The sequence below is a fragment of the Alligator mississippiensis genome, chromosome 5, assembly GCF_030867095.1.
Source record: "Alligator mississippiensis isolate rAllMis1 chromosome 5, rAllMis1, whole genome shotgun sequence".
Taxonomy (NCBI): Eukaryota; Metazoa; Chordata; order Crocodylia; family Alligatoridae; genus Alligator; species Alligator mississippiensis.
Genome location: NC_081828.1, coordinates 201,354,930 through 201,374,303, shown reverse-complemented (window position 1 = coordinate 201,374,303; position 19,374 = coordinate 201,354,930). Strand labels below are relative to the sequence as shown.

Genomic DNA, 19,374 nt, shown 5'->3' with positions numbered 1-19,374 from the left:
ATGGGTATAAAATCTGGTATATAATAGGTTGCTTTTAACCATCTATGATTCATTCTACTAATAATGTAATACATGATGAATAATTTGTCAACTTATCAAACACGATTAGCACATGTTGTAGATGTTTAAAAATGTTCATAAGTGATCTCTTATTGGAACCTTAGTACAGCATATGATTCAAATCAGGAAGCCATCCCTTAATTGGTTAATGCTGGAATTAATTTTTTACAGTCTTTGTTCAATATACATGTTCTTCTCTATCAGTTTTTCTCAGTCTTTTAGTATTTATTTTAATGTATTTTAGAGGACAGTTATGATCCATTTTAGTGGTTTTCAAGCAACTTCTTGGTTCCATAAATTTTACTTCAGTAAACAGTACTGCTTAGTGATGGTCTATTACTATTATTATTGTTTTTCTCTTTTCAAAATTTTCTACTTGTTAGTTCTCATTTAGTTTTTCTGTCTTAACCTTGTCAGAATTTTGAATCTGATCATGTGTGTCCTTAAGGCTGTATTTTAGAGTATAAGGTGTAAATGTGTCACAGAGTGCCCTATAGGCCATGCTTCCCCAGAACTGTCTGCAGCTTTGTCTAATCTGTGGGAGAGACCCCTGAAACCAGCCCTTGCTCCTTCCCACTCTGAGACCTCAGCCTTATGGTCTCTCAACCTCCCCTGGTTCTCCATGGTCCTGACTCAAGGAGCTAGTAGTATCCAGTTCCACTCCTGAGAGAGCAACTTTACCTCCTGTTGGAGAAAAGGCTACTTAGCCAGAGGTTTCTAGCCCCTCTTCCCTGCTCCTCCGGCTTTCAGTCACCCCATGTGCAGTCTAGACGGACTACATACAAGGTGATTTAAGAGCTCGTGGGCTGTCTGTTGACAGCCTCTCCCCTTCCCGGGCAGGGGAGAGGACAGGTTGTCAAATAATAGGCTCCCTTAAGGCAGGGGTGGCCCTGGCCCCTGTAGTGTAGCTCTCCAGCCCAGGTCTGGAATGCACCTCCCACACAGTTTTCTACCTGTAAGAATTTCTCTGAAATTTTTGCTGGTAGAAATGAATGCATGTACACAGCCACAAGTAACAGCTTCTGTGTTCATTTTGTTTGGAATATACTGTGATTTAAGTTTAATTTTGTTGTACTCCAGTGCTGGGTATGGTCCTGGGTATGACCATAAACTGACTGGAGCAGCTGGTGGCAATATGATGGGGCTGCTCGTGGCATGGTAGCTCCATAAAATAACAGTACTGTAATCTCCAGAGTAAGGTGAGTATAGGACACCTTAAAACCCTAGCCCCCACTGCCATGTGGATATTCCTTGGTTGAAGTTAGGGCTAAGGGACATCACTCTGACAAAATGCTCTTGCTGAGAGCCTCTGCTGACTGCCTAACATCTATCTGTTGCTCTCTGGCAGAAGCTACATCCATTGAGGCACTGAACATCTGGACTCAGTATGGCCTTTGGACTCTGTCTTGGTGGTGTAAAGGGGGGTTGGTAGGTTTAGGGCAGCCTCCATTCCTCCATACCCTTGCCTGTGTATACACATTGAAGGTCTTGATGTGTTGGTCACAGGACTCTGTAAGGGGCATAAGTAACCTGAACCAGCTACCAAGGCATCCAAGCAGCCCCATTCAGGGGTGGCCTGCTTGCCTTGCCTGAGGTGTGCCCTAGAAAAGGTGGGCTAAAAAGCCATACCCCCATCCAATCTATCCTGGTCAAAATAAAATATAGTGACTCACATGTTAAAAATTTGTAACAAGCTGTGTTGCTCTTGAGTTGGGCTTGTTGGCCACAGGTGGATTCGTCAGACACCTTAGCTGAACTTCTTGCATGTGTACCATGATCCAGAGTATTGACAGTTGCCCATACTTCAGTGCTCAAAAATTTAACAAAAAATGCTGTGTGTTAAATCCCTTATGCATGAAAAAATTATAGTCTTGAAATACCTAGGCACAAAGAATTTTTAGTTAGAAATAGCCATTAGTTAGAAAACTTTTTATTTAATAATATAGAAAGTGGTTTTCTTTGAATCTGAACTCAATCATTCAGTCTTCCTTAAGCTTGTTAATGTTGTTATTTTTTCCAGAGAAGAACCAAAGAAGATACCTGGAAATCAGATGAACTGAAGAAACATCTTAGGGTAACTTTCTTTTTTATAAATTAGTGAGATCAGTTTAGGTGTTTTGTGGACCACCTTTAGTGAAATTAATTATATGTTTAAGATGCAAAGACAACAAGTTCTCTTGATTCAGATTCAGTTAGATTATGTCTTAAGAAAAAAAGTTTTCTAATAATTACAAGTCACTTAATGCAAACTTACTGCATACTTTTTTAGTTAAGAAAGAAATTTCAATGGGGAGGCTGTATGCATGGGCTAACCTATATTATTTATAAAGAGCTAGTATCCTTGTTTTTATGATTGTGTAGAATGTTGTATAATAAGTTGGTTCTTTTACACCAGTGGAAGTAACTGTCAGCCCAAGCAGGAGAAGTTGGCTTAAATGTTTAGGTACTAGGGTTTTTTCCCTCCAGCAAAAGTTTGGTGACTGAGCTCTTTAGCCAAGTGAGAGAGCGGTTTTAGTTGGTATAGTCCATGAATATAGCCTAAAAAAGAGAGTCCTGTGTCTGCATTGTGGTAGCACAGAAATTCTAGCCCCACTGGAGTCAATGAGAGTTTTGCCACTTAATCTCTTACAATTTACTTATTAAAATAAAAGAATATTCCATGATGGCTGTTGGTCAACATTTTTCTTTCCAAAATCTGTGCATCTTTTGGGGTGCAGAAAGCCATAGGAACAGAGTTACTAAATTAAAAATATGCATTAATTTTTGTTTTTAATCTTTAGGTATCACAATCAGATAGTCAGTCTGAAGACAAAAAACACAAAGAAAAAAAATTGCAAAGAGAGAGAGAGATTCATGACACAGTTGATTACAAAGGATACAGAGATCAAGACAAAGACCGAGGAAAGACCAAAGAAAGGATGGGAGAAAGAGAAAGATTTAAATCTAGTGAAAGAGATAGGGAAAAATTGCGGGAGAGAGAAAGGGGAAAAGATCATCACAGAGAACGAGAGAGAGAGAAAGTTAAAGATAAAGATGCAGAGAAGGAAAAATATAGTACAAGAAGAGAAAAAGAAAAGGAGAGTGATAAGGAAGCACAAAGAAAACAAAAACGGGATCATTTGAAGCAAATGCTTATACAGAGTGACCAGAGGGAAGGAAGGGAAAAGAGCCATCACAGAAGGAGAGGGAGCAAGGATCATTTAGGTATGTGGCTTGCTTTGCTTTATATATTTTGAAGTATTTCACTTGTGTTTATAGACAAAAATGGGCTGAGAACTAAAGACAATGGACTTTGGGTACCTATCATATGTACCTTTAAAAATAAAAATTGAAGATTTTCCAGGCTGATTATAACCTAAAAGTTTTCCTCTCACTGAGTTACTGAAGGTAGTATGGACAATAACAATTTTTGGTAATTAATTGAATGGCAGACTAAATCATGGCAATATATGGGACATTTCCATTAGGTACCTGAGCCCTGCCTACATGAAGTAACAGCATGCTTATTGATAGGGGTCTAATTAACACAAGGAGTCAGATGGCCAGTTTCTCAAGGAGAGTGCAGGGCCAGCCACCATTTTCATGGGCTGATTGCAATGAGACCCCCATGCCTCTGGCCCCACCCCTTGCTGATGATCAGCTGCAAGGGCTGTCCATCATACAGCCCCACCCCTCACTGCTGAATGGCTGAGGGCTGTTCATCTTGGGCTGCCCTTCACATGGGCAGTCGTGTCGTTCCCCCCCTCCCCCGGTCAGATTGCGTAGCTGGGTTGCAGTGCCATGAGGACTGCTGTCTCTCTCTGGGGAGCCAGCATTTTATTTTCATTAGAGTTTTTTTTTTTATTATTATTATTCCTGTGGATTTCATGGACATTGCCTGCAAAACAGTCAGTTCTGGATTTCACAATTTCTGTAAGTTCCTACTTATTGATGACTGACAGGTGGAGGTTTCCTTGATTTCGGTAGGAAATAAAGCCTCCCACAAGAGCAGAGAGATCTTTCAGGAAAAACCCTAGGAACAGCCAATCCCAGGGAGAAAATTTAGGCAGCAATATATGTTGTTTTATTCTTCGCTAGTAATAAATTCAAACCTTAAGAAGGTGATAGATGTGAACTTTATTTTACGTATATACATTCTACTGAAAGGAAGGTAGGAGCTCTATTTACATTATCATCTGTGTCAATGAACTGTAGAATAAGCTTCCAATATGAGGTCTAAGTTGTTATGTAGCATACTTAGGGCCTTGAATGTTACTAACAAAATATGTTTTTAATTTCATATTTAAAATATTTTAGAAGAAAACACAAAAGCAAGAGATGAAGAGAAAGAAAGAAGTCATACAGAAAAAAAGGTAAACTGAGCAAAGAAATGAAGTATTTTGTAATGGCATGAGATAATGGTGAAAGATAACAGACTGGAAATCAAGAAGTGTCCAGCACCTGACTAATCCAAAATATATGTGTATAGTAGGTTCTTACATATTGTTTGTTGTTTACAAGTATTTATTTGAATAATTCCTTAACTGCATTTATTAAAGAAGGAGCATCCTGTAATTTCATAAATAAAACATTTTAAATTTGATTTGTTTTAGGTATTTTCATAAATAATCTTCAGGGAGTCATTTTGCTTTAAACACAATCAGAAAGCAAACTGCTCTAGCTTATTTGTGTATCGCATCATCCTAACAAATACACATTAAAGGTTTTACCTGTTATTTCGGTCTTTATTTTTATAAAGTATTATAGGTATATATCCTATTTGATTACAGAATTCATGCACAACAAATCAAAGAGTAAAAATTATTTGTAAAGAATTCATAATCTAAACAGGATCTTATAGTTATAATGAGATATGCAGTTTCTTAGTAGTATTGGAAGCCCCAGTTTTATTGTAATGTGAAACGTGATTGGACACAATGCTTAATATATTGTTCAGAAAGTGCTTTTCTGGAAGATCTATCCATTCCTAACTTCTAGAATTATAGAATTACAGTACTTCTCTTATTTTAATTACACATCTTCCAAGAATTCTAATTTATATTTTTTTTTCCAGAATAGCAGCAGCAAAGATGCTCTTGACAAATATTTAACATATAGAGATGAAGGTGAACGTAGGCATATGTCACATAAAGATCAAGAACTGAATAAAGACAGGGAGAGGAGGCACAGAGAAAAAAGAGAACATGAACATTCAGTTAAGGCAGGAAGAGAAAGACATTCAAAAGACACAAGTCATAAGTCCTTCGAAAAGCATGTGGAAGAAAAACATGAAGCTAAGAGACATCAAGAAGGATATTACCGTGAAAGTAGAGAAAGCCAACCAAGGGAGAACAGTGAAAGAAGGCTAGGAGAGGAAAGTGAAAGAAAGAAGAGAGATCTTAAGGTTAGTGTTTGTGAAGTTTTGATACTTTGTAACTCTGTCATGATGATACTTTATTAAAATAGAAGTAGATGTTAATTTTTGGTAATGTGAACATAAAGAGATAATGCCTCAAATGGTAAATTTTCACTGAATCTTTGCTTCATGAGACTACATATCTTGCTGTTTCCTGAAGTTTTTGACAAGGTCCATCACCAAAGCCTTTTACAACACCCGAGTTGCCAGAGGATTAGAGGAAAAGGTTGTTTTGTGGCTCAAGAACTGGTTGAAAGATCAGAAGCAAAGAGTAGAGTCTAATGGTCACAATTTCAGGAAGGAAAGAGGTTAAAAGTGGGTACCACAATGATCTGTGCTGGGCACAGTTTTGTTCAACATTTTCATTAATGACCTAGAAATGGGGGTGTACAGTGAAATCTCTAAATTTGGGGATGATACTACATTATTCCAGATAGTCAAATTCCAAGCTGATGGAGAAGAGCTGCAGAAAGATCTTACAGAGCTAAGTTAGTGGGCACTCTAGATATAACTTGTTTAGTTCTCTCTAAAGCATCTGCTACTGCCATTGTCAGTGAAAGGATAGTGGGCTAGATAGACCATTGGTCTGACTCAGCATGGGGCTTCTTAAATTCTTACATTCTAAAATAGGGTGCTTAATGCCTGGACCGCAGGCCAGATCCAGCTTATGGTGCCATGTCATCTTCACAAGTATATGGAGAGCCTAGGCCATGGCCCTGCATGCCAGATCGGGCATGCAGGATGATGGGGGACCTGATCCTGGCACTTGGGCATAATAAGGGGACCCGGAGCATAGCCCTGGCACACAAGGCTGGCCGGGGGTGGCAGATGTGTCTGGGGTCCAATCTCAGCAGGCAGGGATGGCACAAGGCCCCAGGACCTAATCCCAGCAGGAGGGGTCTGATTCAGTCTGCAGACAGGCACCATGTGCCTCATCTGGCCTATGGGGCCAAAAGGTTGAGTCCCACTATTCTAAAAATCACATCTGATGTTATATACTTATGCATTCTAGAATGAATGTAGCTTTGAATTCAGTGTCTGGCAGTTCTTGTACTGTGACCATGAATTTTTTACTTAATCTCTCCTTCAGAATACTAGTAAATTGTCCAGAAAAAAATAGTTAGATGTGTTTGCAGATGGTGTGGCCTTGGTTGCCCACAGTGACTCTTCCCTGTAAAATCTCTTGGGCAGATTTTCTGAGTCATGCAAGCGTTTTGGGTTGACAGTTAGTCTCAAGAAGACTGTGGTCACATACCATGGGGCTGAAGAACCAATACATGACATCACTCTGGAGGGCAAATCTCTTGGTACTGTCAACAGCTTTTGTTACTTGGGTTTGATGGTCATCGGGAATCTTCACTTTCAGACTGAACAGACTAACAGAATTGAAAAAGCAGCTAAGAATTCTGGACTATTACAGATATGTGCATAGAATAACAACAAACTATCTACTAAGGTGAAGATGCAAATCTAAAAGACTTCCATGCTGTCATCCCTGCTTTATGGTTCAGAAATGTGAACTACGCGTTCTAGGCACATCAAGGGATTGAACAGCTTCTACATGAGTGACTGTGTAAGATCCTGAAAATAAAGTGGGAGGACAAAATACCAAACATGGGTGCTGGAGCGTATAGGACTGACACACCTAGAAACCACTATCAAGAAGAGGAGGTTGCGATGGCTCAGTCATGCCAGGAGAATGAGAGGAGACCATTTCTCCAAGAATATTTTGTACAGCGAGATTCTAAGATGACTCTAGAAAGTGGGGTCGCCTTCTATGGCAGTACTATGACATGTAAAAATGATGTGAAGTCATTCAACATCCACATAGAAAGCTGGGAGGAGCACACACAATCCCATCTGATCTAGTGGGAACACCTGCCACTGGGTGCAGCACAATGTGAAGTTACTTTGATCCAGAGGATGGAAGCAGTGAGAAAGAAGAAATCGAAGTGCTGTAAACTTGGAATCCAACTCAGACAACACATGGATTTATAACAAGCTGTGTTGCTGTCAAATTGGGCTTGTCCACCACAAATGGACTCATCAGGCATCTGACTAGACTTCTTATGGGTACACCATGATCCAGAGGATCGATGGTTGACTATAACACAGCAGCCCTTTTTATTTCCATGGGGTTGGACAATAATTCTCTTAAGCTTCTTGTAAATCTCACCTTTTATGAGTCACTTGTTGTCCCCAGGAAAGGAGTAAACAGCTCTCTCTCTCTCATGCACAGGATTTGGGGTGCAACTCCTGATCCATATTGTGCCTTTGGCTGAAGGTATAATGAACTAGATCTAGAGGTTTTTGGGCAACACAGCCTTTCTCCCCAATCCAGTCATATTCAAACTGCTGTAGTAGCTTGTTCCAGGGATTGTATGCATTTCAAGCCAACATTTGTTAGTGTGAGTGATTTTTGTCAATATTATTCTACAAGAATAGAAAGATGGGAATTACAATATGTAACAGGCAACATCTAAATCAAATTTTGTGGGACAAATAACCGCTTATGTATTACGCTTGCTGAATATTGCAGTTCTTTTGTAAAAAATGGTGTATGAGCTTCTCAAAGAAAAGGTTGGATGAATCTTTTTTTAATAGAAAATGTTAGACAGCCTAAAAATATCAGTCAGTACCAGGTTCCCTTATAACATTTTTTCTTTAGCTGTGAAGACAGGCCTACTATCTGCAATTCATGCAAGGTTTGTATTGCCTTGGAAATTTACTAATGTAGTAATTCTAGGATATGTGAACCTTTGCATGGACAATTTTAGTCCTGAATAAGCATGTCTTTCTCTGTTAATTTAATCCATTAATTTAGTTTTAATTCATTTAGCTAGTTTAATCCATTTCCAAAGTAGTTCAAGCTAAATCGAGGAAATGGAATTCTTGTTCTGGAATAAAAGCATCTATGTGATTTTTCATAACTTTCTGTATTTTTAATATAAATATATATATAATATTTGTTTATATTTTATTTTATACTTATATTTTATACCTACTGTGGAATACATTATTCTAGAATAACTTTTTTGGTAAATTTCCAAATGTAGACAAGCTCCAAGTATTCAGGAAGAAAGGCCTAAGTGGCCAAAGCATCATAAAAGGCAGTGGCAATAACTAACTCTGTTCTATAAAGATCCAGCTGACAGGGACAAGATTCCTCAAAATGAACCAGTGGCATGTACAGTGGAATGAACTCTTCTGTCCCTATGAAGAAGAGTACTGCCAGCTTCCACTGAGTACATGCTACAGACCACAGTATATGTGCTAATGCTCTGAGGAGCTGATCTCCTTAGAAGTCGGACAGGTTTCACTCAGGCTGTTATGTATTCTAAGTGATTCAGCCTACCTGTTGCACAAAAGCAGCAGCTCCTATGCCCCTTTCCTTCATTTATATAGAAATGCAGCAGGGCTCAAGCATTAGCCATAAGGATCAAGCAAATGTTCAGCATTTTCAGTACAAGTCTACAAGCTACATATTCAACATTTGCTTTATTGATGTTTCTGCTATTTCCTTTGCTTAATGAAATTACTTTCCTTTCAAAAGGGCCTTAGTCCAACACAATTCATGTGCGGTAGTTTCTTTTACAAGCAGTGGAGCGTAACAAGAATAAAACAGTATGCCCTATGGGTTGTTTATGAAATGAAGAATTTTTGCAGCACCCTTTTCATTCTATAAAAGGGTTGTAATAGCTCATATACATTTTTTTCACTGGATTTCTTACAATTGGAATACTATGAATTGAACTTTTCTTTCAATTTTTTACAGAACAGTGAGCACAAAAACCAAGGACAGAGCCCAAGACAAGATATAGATATCAGCTACCAGCACAAAAGGTACTTTTGGATGTTTAAAATCATCACGCAGTGTACAATACATGTCACTCACATAAAAGTCACAAATAAAATCACCACCATGGACATTATTTTTAAATGTCAGTATCCAGCAGCAGTTTTCACTGCAGCATATCTATGAAGCATACTAGGGTCTTTTTGTAAGCATTTTTACAACATTAAGGTTATTCAAGAAACTACCTATTATGCCTTATGGGGCATGTCCACACATGCCCACCACTGCGCAGTTGGCACTGTGCAGTCATTTAGTACTTGCTTTACAAAGTAAAGTAAGAAACTTCACAGAGTGTTATCTTCAGAGAAGCAGAACTGTAGGCAAGTAATTTTCATTTCTCATTTTAAATACTTTAAAGACCTTAAAATGAAAGGGGTTTCTCTTTCCTAGAGTGAAAGAATAAATCCCACTTATTTACTTCCTCTCTTCTTTTTTGTCATGCCTTCAGCCTTCTCTGTAACACAGTCTCAACAACTGTTCTGCTGCTTTGTCTGAAGCAGGCTGTGTTTGAAATTCATAAACTCAACTTGCAAGATAGTAAGATGGGCTGACAGAAACCAACCAAGTTTGTTGGTTTTCTTCTCATTTTTAAGGGCTGATTGTGAGGTCTTCATACTTCTCCTAATTTCAAAATAAAAGACCTGGTTGGAATGTAAATCTCTGATTTTCTGCATAAGAATACATTATGCTAAGTCAATCATATGTCAGTAGTATTAGTAATAATAAATACATGTCCAGGATTAATTTTTCTCCTTCATTTTCCCTATAATTTCTGTTCAAGAATTGTAATAGGACCTGTCTGGCAGTATATTTGGGGAGCAATTATGCAATCCTCAACTGATTAATCACTTGGCTATAGGCTTACTGTCCCATATCTGAGGCCTGCACTAAGAAGCTAAGAATATAGTAGCTGGCAGCTTTTTTGTGGAAGTATATGAATTTACTGGCAGGTTTCAGCACTGCTTTTTTCTTTTTATACTAAAGAAATGTTCAATGTAGTATTTTTCTCTGACTCAATTCAGATTGATAGTGAAATTCTTTTTCTTTCTAGGAGTGTGAAAGATACAGGAAAGAGTTATGCAAAAGGAAAAAAAGAGGATACAAAACAGGTAAAATATTCATTTCTGAATATTAGAAGGCACCCCGCTTGCTGGAATTATGTAGTATCATAGTTACTAGACTATATATGTTATCTCAAGATGATGGTGCAATGGAAAAAGATAAGATGTATGTCCATTAAAAAGTTTCTTAAGTAAACATGATGTAACATAGGAAAATGGATTCACTTTTTAACAATTTGCTTACTGGTTTAATGTAGTCATTCACTCAAAAGGTTATGCTTGGAAAAAATAAAGCCCCAAATTTGGAGAAGTTTCTAACGATACATAGCATATAAACTATTTACAGAAAGAATGGAAAGTTTTATGTAGTAGCAAGCAACTGATATATGCTAAATAATTTGCAGTTGGCATATTATCTTCAGTGAAATTCATATATGCCTAGTGACATAGTTGGTGCAAGGAGGAGGACAGGTAGTTAAATGCGTGAAGGCTGTCACTAGGTGTAGGGCCAATCTGGAACAAAATACATTTTAAAAGTTTTCCAAAACCCCTACCAAAATAGTGGTTTGCTTATTTCACCCAGGTTGTGAACTTCTAAGTCACCAAAACAGAATGTTTAAATTTTGCGGCATTTTAGTGTATTTTAGACAGAGTTATGTAGGAAAGAATTATTTAATGTTGACACCACATCGCTAATTTATCCAATAAATCTAAAATTCTGTGGTGGATTGTTGTGTTGGTAGCTACACACATAGAACTTTTGGGTAAATAGGTGACGAAGCAACACCTGTGATGGTCTGACTGCCCCCACTGCTGCAACCACCCTGGTCCCTAGCTGGTGCTGCTGGTCAGGGCCCAAACCCTGGTAGTTCCACTTCTGACCCCTACTGAACTTAGTAAGACTGTAGTAAGATTGTATTGAGTCTAGCCCTCTCCTATTTTAAGAAATTATGTCATATAATTCCTTTAAAAAATGCATCAATCTCTATTTTAAAACTGGTTCAATTTTCTGCTCTGGCTACTCCTAATAAAGCCAGAGATGATCTTCTAATTTCCAGTTAAAAGATATTTATTATAACTTATTTCCTTTTCCTTATCTTGCCAACATTGTCCTTCAAATTAAATAATGCTTTTCCTTCTCTGAAGTTTACCTCTCCTGATGTGTATGACAGCAGTCATATTTCAGTCAGATATCGCTTGCTAAGCTAAACAAGCCAATTTGGTTTAGTCTCTTTCTGTAAGATAGCTAGGATGATCAACTCCTTTTTCTTGAACAAGATTGACCAGAACTGTACTCACTATTCCAGATGAGGTCTCACCAGTATCTTGTCTAATGTTAACAGTATCTCCCTACCCCTGTTGTAAATACTTCACCTGATTTGTCCCAAGATCACTTCTACATGGTCCCTCACATTGATCAGTCGTAGTCATCCTAATGTAATGAAGTCTTTCTCCTCCTCTGTTGTGCCAAATTATCAGCTTTCAGCTTGTCCTAGAAATTCTTTGGAAAATCCTTTATCTAACAAAAAAAAGTTAGTTTGTCATGATCTAATTTCAGTTTACCAGAACTGTATTTTATCCTACTTTTCATTTGTCTCCATATCTTTAATTATTCTTTTTTCAAAATTTGTTTTGAATGCTTGCATGTTACTTAGACCGTACCAGTAGAATTATTACCTGGGTTGCTTTCTTTTCCTATTCTTAAATATAAGTATATATTTGCTATTTGTAACGGGGCTTTCTATTCCCTTTAGAGGGAACAGTCAGCCCTGTTGAGAGAGCCCGCAGCAGAGCATTTGAGTAGGAAGTGAGTGTCCCACTAGGAATCTTAAACTCCCAGAAGAGTAAGCAAAGGAGGAGGGAGCAACCTGTGAGCAGAACTGCTTGCTACAAGAAGGGATCAGGTTGCTGTGCTAGAGGTATAGCTAGGGGTTTACTGAACTCAAGGAGGCAACCAGCCAATTTTGCAGGAAGATTCCAGGGCAACCGCCACTTTCACAGACTGAATGCCGTGGGGTCCCCCACACTTCTGGTTGGCTGAGGGGCCCTGGCAGTCCTGCCCCTCCCAGTAGATTGCAGTATGGCCTGAAACTATGGCTTAATTATCCTGATTAAGCCCAGGAAAGCCATTAATCCTTGTGTTAAGCATGGATTCATGGCTTCCCCAGTCTTAATCAGGGTAATTAAGCTGTGGTTTCAGACCATCCCCAAGCAGCATGCTATGCGTTTTTTGGCAGGCTTGCTAAAAAACCCAAAGCAAACTCACCAGCAAACAGAGAAAAAGTTGGGAAGCTGTGCCATCTTGAGGGGAGGAATAGGGAGGGTGGGTGGCAAGGGCTGCTTGCATATTTTTGCTGCTTGCTGGTAAATTTTTTCTCTTTTTTTCTTCTTTTTTTGGCTGCAAGCCTGCTAATATCATGAAGGCCACATTTTCTCGCAGAGCCTGCCTGTAATTGTCGTTTCTGTGAAAATCATGCAATCACAATTTTGGTAGGTCCCTAGCTGTAGCCCAAGAGCTCCCCTCCTAGTGCCTGGGACAGGGCAGAAAGGTTTAGTTCTTTATTTGTTTGCTTGTTGGTCACCTAAAGACTGTTGTCTTTGGGAGAACTGGCTATTCTCCCAAATGGCTGTTGGTCACCTAAAGATTGTTTTATTTGGGAGTGCTCCTCAGGGAGCAAAACCCACCAGCAGAAGCCACTTACACTATTTATGCTTCAGTCATACTGATCTGACCTGATCTGACTGGTTGACTTCTGTGGATCTAGAGCACATCTATTGATATCTAATGGAGTAAAGAATGATGATAATGTAATTCAAACAGAAAAGTTATAAGCAGGGCTATTTAATGTACCTGATCTTTTTAAAGGGGCTTTTAGTAGATTAGTGAATGCAGATCTGGTTTAAATATAAGTTTTAGAACGCATAGGTAATCATTTTTTCAATAAAGTCAGGTCATAAGACATTGAAGGAAGTAAAAAAAAAATTAAAAGGTTCATTCAACTATGTAAACTTGCTCACAAAGACAGTATTTTGTGAGAGAAACTTGCCAAAAAATCCAGAAATAGAACCTACTATGTCTGTTCAGTGCAGACTAATCAATTTTCCTGTTGCCATTTAACATTCTGCATGGTTTCACTTGGTTTGTGAGAACCTTCCTGTCTATAAAGTACATTGAAGAAGAAAAGTATCTGCACACGCTAAGTTCAATAAAGAGAAGCAAACAAGCGAGGAAGAACATGCAAGGATAGTTGACATTTTTCATTTTCTCTTGATTTCTTAAGACCATGGAAATATTACATAGCCTACCTTGCAAGTTAAACTACATTTTTCCCATACAATTCTACAGAATATTTTTATGTAGAATAATTAGGTGTGCGGGCCGGGAGCAATCCAGGCCCTTTTTCGCGCCGTGCGGGCTGTGGCCAGCAGCCCAGGCACGCTGGGTCGGAGAGAACAGGCAACACGCTAGAATTAGGCACAGACACTTAATGGTTAATTTAAGATTGTTTACTTACACCAAAGATGGTCACGGTGTAGGCTGGAAAACTTGCTTGAGTTTTGGTTACAGATAGAAAAGAAGAGAGGTGGACTAGAGTTCCTTCCCGTGAACATTCTTCTAGCCCATCCGGTTGGAGGCTCTAAACCGCGAGCCCGTCGCGCCAACCGAAGAAAGTACTCGAAGTGAAGAGCTCTGAATAGACTCACACGAAGTTTGCTAGGCTCCGTGGATCCTTTTTGCGCGCAGGGAAGAGGGATACATCGAGGATTGCGCTCGGTGACGGGGAGAGGCTAGAGGCTGATCAGACCCCTGTTGCCTGCTTGAAATATGCTGGGTCCGATAGGCTCCGCAGCGCTTAGAGATCTTCACACAGTGTGAAGTCTCCTCCTCCTGGTGTTCGTGGAGTCCTCCAACTTGGGCGGGAACCACTCAAGCTTTTTATACGGCTAGCAAGCCAATCACTAGCTGCCACGTGGGAATAATTTAGAACTAGCCAATGGTGGGGCACAAATTTGAATACGAATGGCGGGAACTCCTTGCAACGTGCATTTCTGTGCTGCAACAAAGAAAAGCACCCTGCAAAGAAAGCTACTGGTGGCGGGAATTCTTTTGCACCGGGGTTCTCCTTTGCAGCAGAAAACTCCACTGTGCAAAGAAGCTGCAATTTAGCGGGAACAATTTAGCAGTGCCGAAGCACTCACAAAACAAAAATCACACCCTTGGGTTGTGACATTAGGATGCAAATAAATTGAAAAAGGACATAAACCTTTCTGTTGTATTGGACAATGGGATGATTTTTTTACTATTTTTTTTACAAATATTGACAGACCTCAGATTTTACTGTATTGAAAATACTGTGACAGATGAGTTGTTTTGAAAACATTCAAAGAGTATTATGTTGACATGAGACAGATGCTCTGTACACATGGAATATTCAGAGACTTATATCAATTATATAAAGAGTATCTGTGTCATTAAGGATTTATTAGAGATTGCATTTTTGCCTGTATGGATCAGAAAAGGAATATTTTTAGCTGGAACAAATATAACTATGGGATAAACAATGTGAATCTGAATCTGTGAGGAGTCAGAAGTGCCATTAACTTGGAAACCGTGACAACATTATTCTTTCTAGTAGTTTGTGCTTCATTGTCCTTAATTGTAAAACAACTGATTATTAGTATTGTATTTGGGCAGTAGGCTTTTCCCCATAAGTTCTTAATTTTATTGCTGTCCTATGCTCTTTCAAGATCCCTTTTTGAAGTGCAACCTGAAAGTATAAACATTGAGTAGATTACTCTGTCTTTTTCTTTTTGACTCATAAGAATATTTAGTGAGACATTGTTGAAGAGGGTGAAGGATCAAGGGTTAAGGACTAAGGCAGAGTTATTTATTTTTGGCCATTTTGATAATAATAAAAATATTCTCTCTGTAAATCTAACATAAAGATGAGTCTGGTTTTGATAGATGCAGTTATTATTGAATGGAGATTTCCAGTTCACCTGTTAAATTCATGGCACAGTACTTTAATTTCCCAGTTCAAAGCTGTCAATCCTAAACCTAAACTACTCGAATAAAATTTGAGTCCAGTTATGATAAGCATAATAAGGGTGTTTTTTGTTGAGTTCTTTGGAAAGTAGAGTACTTTTATTCTGTTATAAAACCTAGGTGGAAGCATTATTAACTTTGGGTGGGGTATTGAAAATATGCATAGCTAATACTTTTTAGTCTTTTCTAAAAAAATAATAGGAAAAGCAGCTGTTTTTCATAGGACATGGTTCAATTGATCTCTACCTTGTTTTCCTTTATTGTGTAGTATTCATAATTACCACTCGTTGCTGCATATGCCTATTTATTATGAACTGAATAGGTGGATCATTAGTTTTACAATTTAAACCTATTATTCAAGAAGATACAGTATTTTGCTAATGTTTTGGCAGACTAAAAAGAAATATATTCTAAAGTTATGTAACGGCTTAATTTATTTTGCTGTTCTATTTTCCTTTTTCAGGAAATTGAAGAAGTAAACACATACAATGCAGAAGCAGGTTATAACTATTCAACAAATTATGAAGATGATTTTGAAGTATGTATAATTGGGTTTGTCAGTTTGTAATAATTTTTAAATCTATGTATAGCAATTAATTATATTCACTGTTATGATTAGTCCTAATTATTGCAGAATATGAATGAACATGTTTTGTGTACTTTTACATTTTCAGTAACAGGCAGTGTACCTTTAAATTTCTTGACAGAAAATACCATGGAAATTAACTGTTTTATAAAAACTTACTTGCAAACCACATTATTTATTGGGTCTTTGATGGGGTAGGCTGGTAACCAAGTTTGACTTTTCCATTAGCAGGGTTGGTATTTTAGCTTCTTAAATTTCACCTGTTTTAGCTTTCTAGAATCCATCTGTTCTGCTTTTCTTGAGTAGATATTTTGAATATTTGTGTATCGTCCCATTATAGTCTGTTGCATACAGGAAAACATAAATTTGACATTTTGTTATAACTTGCCATAATGTCATTAATATAAAAAAATATATTAATTTCTTTGTTGAACCTGCAATTTGGTTAGAGGACTAAAATGCAAAGGAGCTCTCTATGCCGGAATTTAGCCAAAAAAATGTTCAAAATAACAGTGTGCAGCACACATCTACTACCAGTGAAATCCATTGACTCCATTAAAGTTAGTCAGTTTTACCACTGACTTTAGTGGAACTAGATTTTGAACGTTTAATACTATTAAAGTTTAACACTTATTAAAACAATTTTAATAGGATTATGAAGATGACTTTGATGATGATGATGAAGACAATGATAGTGAGGACAGAGATGCAGAACACCAGCTACAAGCAATTCCTGTTTCCAAAAAATTAGAAATAGAAGAAATTCAAAGAGCAATTAATGCAGAAAATGAGAGAATTGGTACCTTACTGCCAAAGCAAATCCTAAAAGATGATGAAAGGGAACCAGTCATGGGTACGTGACTGAATATCAATCCTTTTTTTCCTCCCCATTAAATAAATAGCAGCTTTAGTGTTCACTTCTTTGTTCTAAAGGTCTGACTTACATGCAAAATATTGACGGACTTCCCTAAGTGTGTAAGTATTGTAACAGTCATGTAGCTAATTAATATCGGTTTACTTTGTAAAGTATGAAAATGTAGGCTATCATTTAATATCCTGTGTTTCCACATTTGGAGTGCAGGGGAACTGAAAGTTTCTGCTTCTGTGATGTTGCCCTCTGTTTGTCACAATCTGATATGTTCAAAAAAGAGAAAATCAAAAGTAAAATAATAATATAAAACAATAACATCATATTGCTGAGTAGATCCACTTTCTTTGGCATTCATAGTTGAATCTACTCTATTGGCTAAGACTGACTTATCTTTGAACAGTATACCCATACGGATCAATGTGCAAGATCTGTATCTAAAAGCTTTTATAAATTTTTACTCTTGTTAAAATTTCAGGACTGACACAGTTGTGGAAGAAAAAATTGGAATTTTTTTTACTTGTATGTCATCAGGAGATTTTAATTCAATTTTGATTGAAGATTAAGAATTTTAGCTGTGGTAGATTTTTAGGCCATTTATAGAAATGCTTGGGTTGGGGGGGCTTTAATTACAGTGGCTCCAAAAGCATCTCTAATTAAAAGTACATGGAGCATCATGTGTAGCAGCGTCCCTGAACTGAAAAATGGCATTGGTTTTAAGTGAAAAATTAACTTTAAAGTGCCCCCGCCACCATTTTTCAGAGTGGGGACGCTGATACATGTGATGCTGGAGTCTGCAAGAGAGTAGTAATTATCACACTGTAATTACAGCTCATTGGAACAGCCTCCCTGCACATGTATAGGCGCCCTTAGGTTCTTACTACTAAATTGAGTAGATTAACTAATTGTTTAAAAGTGGAAGTCTGTATGTTAAGTTTTGCAGTGTAGATTCAGATAAGAGTGGACATTTTTTAAAGCTTTCTATATATGAATTTATGTATTGCAGGTTTCCTATATTTCTTTCTGAAATGCAGAGTTAATTGGAAACTCCTACAGAACAGTTATTTATTTTAAAATGTCATATTTATGTTTCCAGTTATACTACTTTCTATGAGAGAGATTATTTATTGTACATTATACAGTCATCTCTGCTTCTTAATCTTCTGAATCCATTAGTTTACGTCTGGTAAATTACAGGTCACCCTAATGCTAGTATTTGGCACTTAAATAGCATTTTAGTTTTGAAAAGCACTTTACGAACATTATCTAATGAATCTGTGTAGCTTTCCTTTGAGCTAGCTAATTATCATTATCCTTGATTAGGAACTGCCTTAGAAGTCAATTGAGTTTTCAAAGCCCACACAACAGGAAGGGTGGGGACTAGAATTTAAGGCTGCTGACAGATGTGGAAACCCACCCCCTACCTGTTGCCAAATTCCCAAGCCCCACACAGTCAGACCAGGGGGCCAAGCCATGTCCCCTTTCCACTGTGCAGCCGGATCAGTGCCACATCTGGCCCCTGGAGTGACTGGGCATCATCCATCTGTCCCACAAGGTCCACTGAACTTGTCCATTGCAGCATGACAGTTTTGTTGATCTTCATACTTGCTTTTATTTGGCATTTTTATATTTGACTTAATACACTAATAAAGGTTTACAATACTACATAGAAAGGCAAGATTCTTCTGCCAGAGGCTCTCATTGTGGAATGTTTATGGATTTTGAACTGGCAAACCAACGACAAAGTAACCGAAACACAGCCAGTAAGCAGAAGTAAGTGTCATTAAAGAATTGATTGCATAAACTTGTTAAATAACTCACAACCTAAACTGTAAAATCTTTTTATAATGTTTGAAATACATTATGATATAAATAATTTGTTTGTCCCACCAACCATATTTTGCTATTTCTATGCAGTTTGCTCATACTTCAGTTTTATTATGGATTTATTATTTATGCCAATGTAGCCAATCTATATGTAATTCTGTATACCACCTCTGAACTGGATCCTGGTTTCCACTACTGAATAATGAGTCTTTTAGTCTCTATTATGGCTGTCTCTAATAACAGCTTCTTGGAATAATCAGTATTCCATAAGGTAGTACTAGTCCTAAAATACCGCATTCTTCTTTCAGTATTATGTCAGATGACATAAAAAAGATTAATTTTACTGTTGAGCATCTTCCAGAATAAAATATTTGAGCTATGAAATCCATAGCATGTAAACCAAATTGGTAACCACTTCCTTACAGAGCCAATATCCATTGCTGTTACAGTGCCAGATTGAAATAATTTTAAATGGGTTCAAATATTCCTAATAATTTTCCAGTCAAATCAGAGGCACACATCAAGAGAAGCTTATTTTTAATTTTAGATGATAGTTGGTTCCTTTGCTTGGCAGGTATATCAATGGTTAAACCTTTAGCCAGTGAATTTTTTCTTTAATAAAAATGTATATCATACTGCTTAGGGTCCCAGGAGTCTTGGCAAAGTTCTGAAGG

General features: G+C 37.7%; 1 protein-coding gene across 4 annotated transcripts in view; it reads left to right on the top strand.

The window, feature by feature from the left end:
- Positions 1 to 19,374, top strand: part of DYNC2I1 (dynein 2 intermediate chain 1) — a 44,550-nt gene that overhangs the window by 2,964 nt on the left and 22,212 nt on the right. For 2 of the 4 annotated variants that reach the window (XM_019498735.2, XM_019498728.2), the window contains exons 2-10: positions 2,081 to 2,134; positions 2,841 to 3,264; positions 4,357 to 4,412; positions 5,114 to 5,443; positions 9,231 to 9,298; positions 10,363 to 10,420; positions 15,883 to 15,957; positions 16,657 to 16,858; positions 18,526 to 18,646. In XM_019498735.2, coding sequence (XP_019354280.1) covers positions 2,081 to 2,134; positions 2,841 to 3,264; positions 4,357 to 4,412; positions 5,114 to 5,443; positions 9,231 to 9,298; positions 10,363 to 10,420; positions 15,883 to 15,957; positions 16,657 to 16,858; positions 18,526 to 18,646 — 1,388 coding nt within the window. Of the gene's footprint in view, positions 1 to 2,080; positions 2,135 to 2,840; positions 3,265 to 4,356; positions 4,413 to 5,113; positions 5,444 to 9,230; positions 9,299 to 10,362; positions 10,421 to 15,882; positions 15,958 to 16,656; positions 16,859 to 18,525; positions 18,647 to 19,374 lie in introns of those variants that run through there. The other 2 variants (XM_014609098.3, XM_019498740.2) reach the window with 2 other exon arrangements.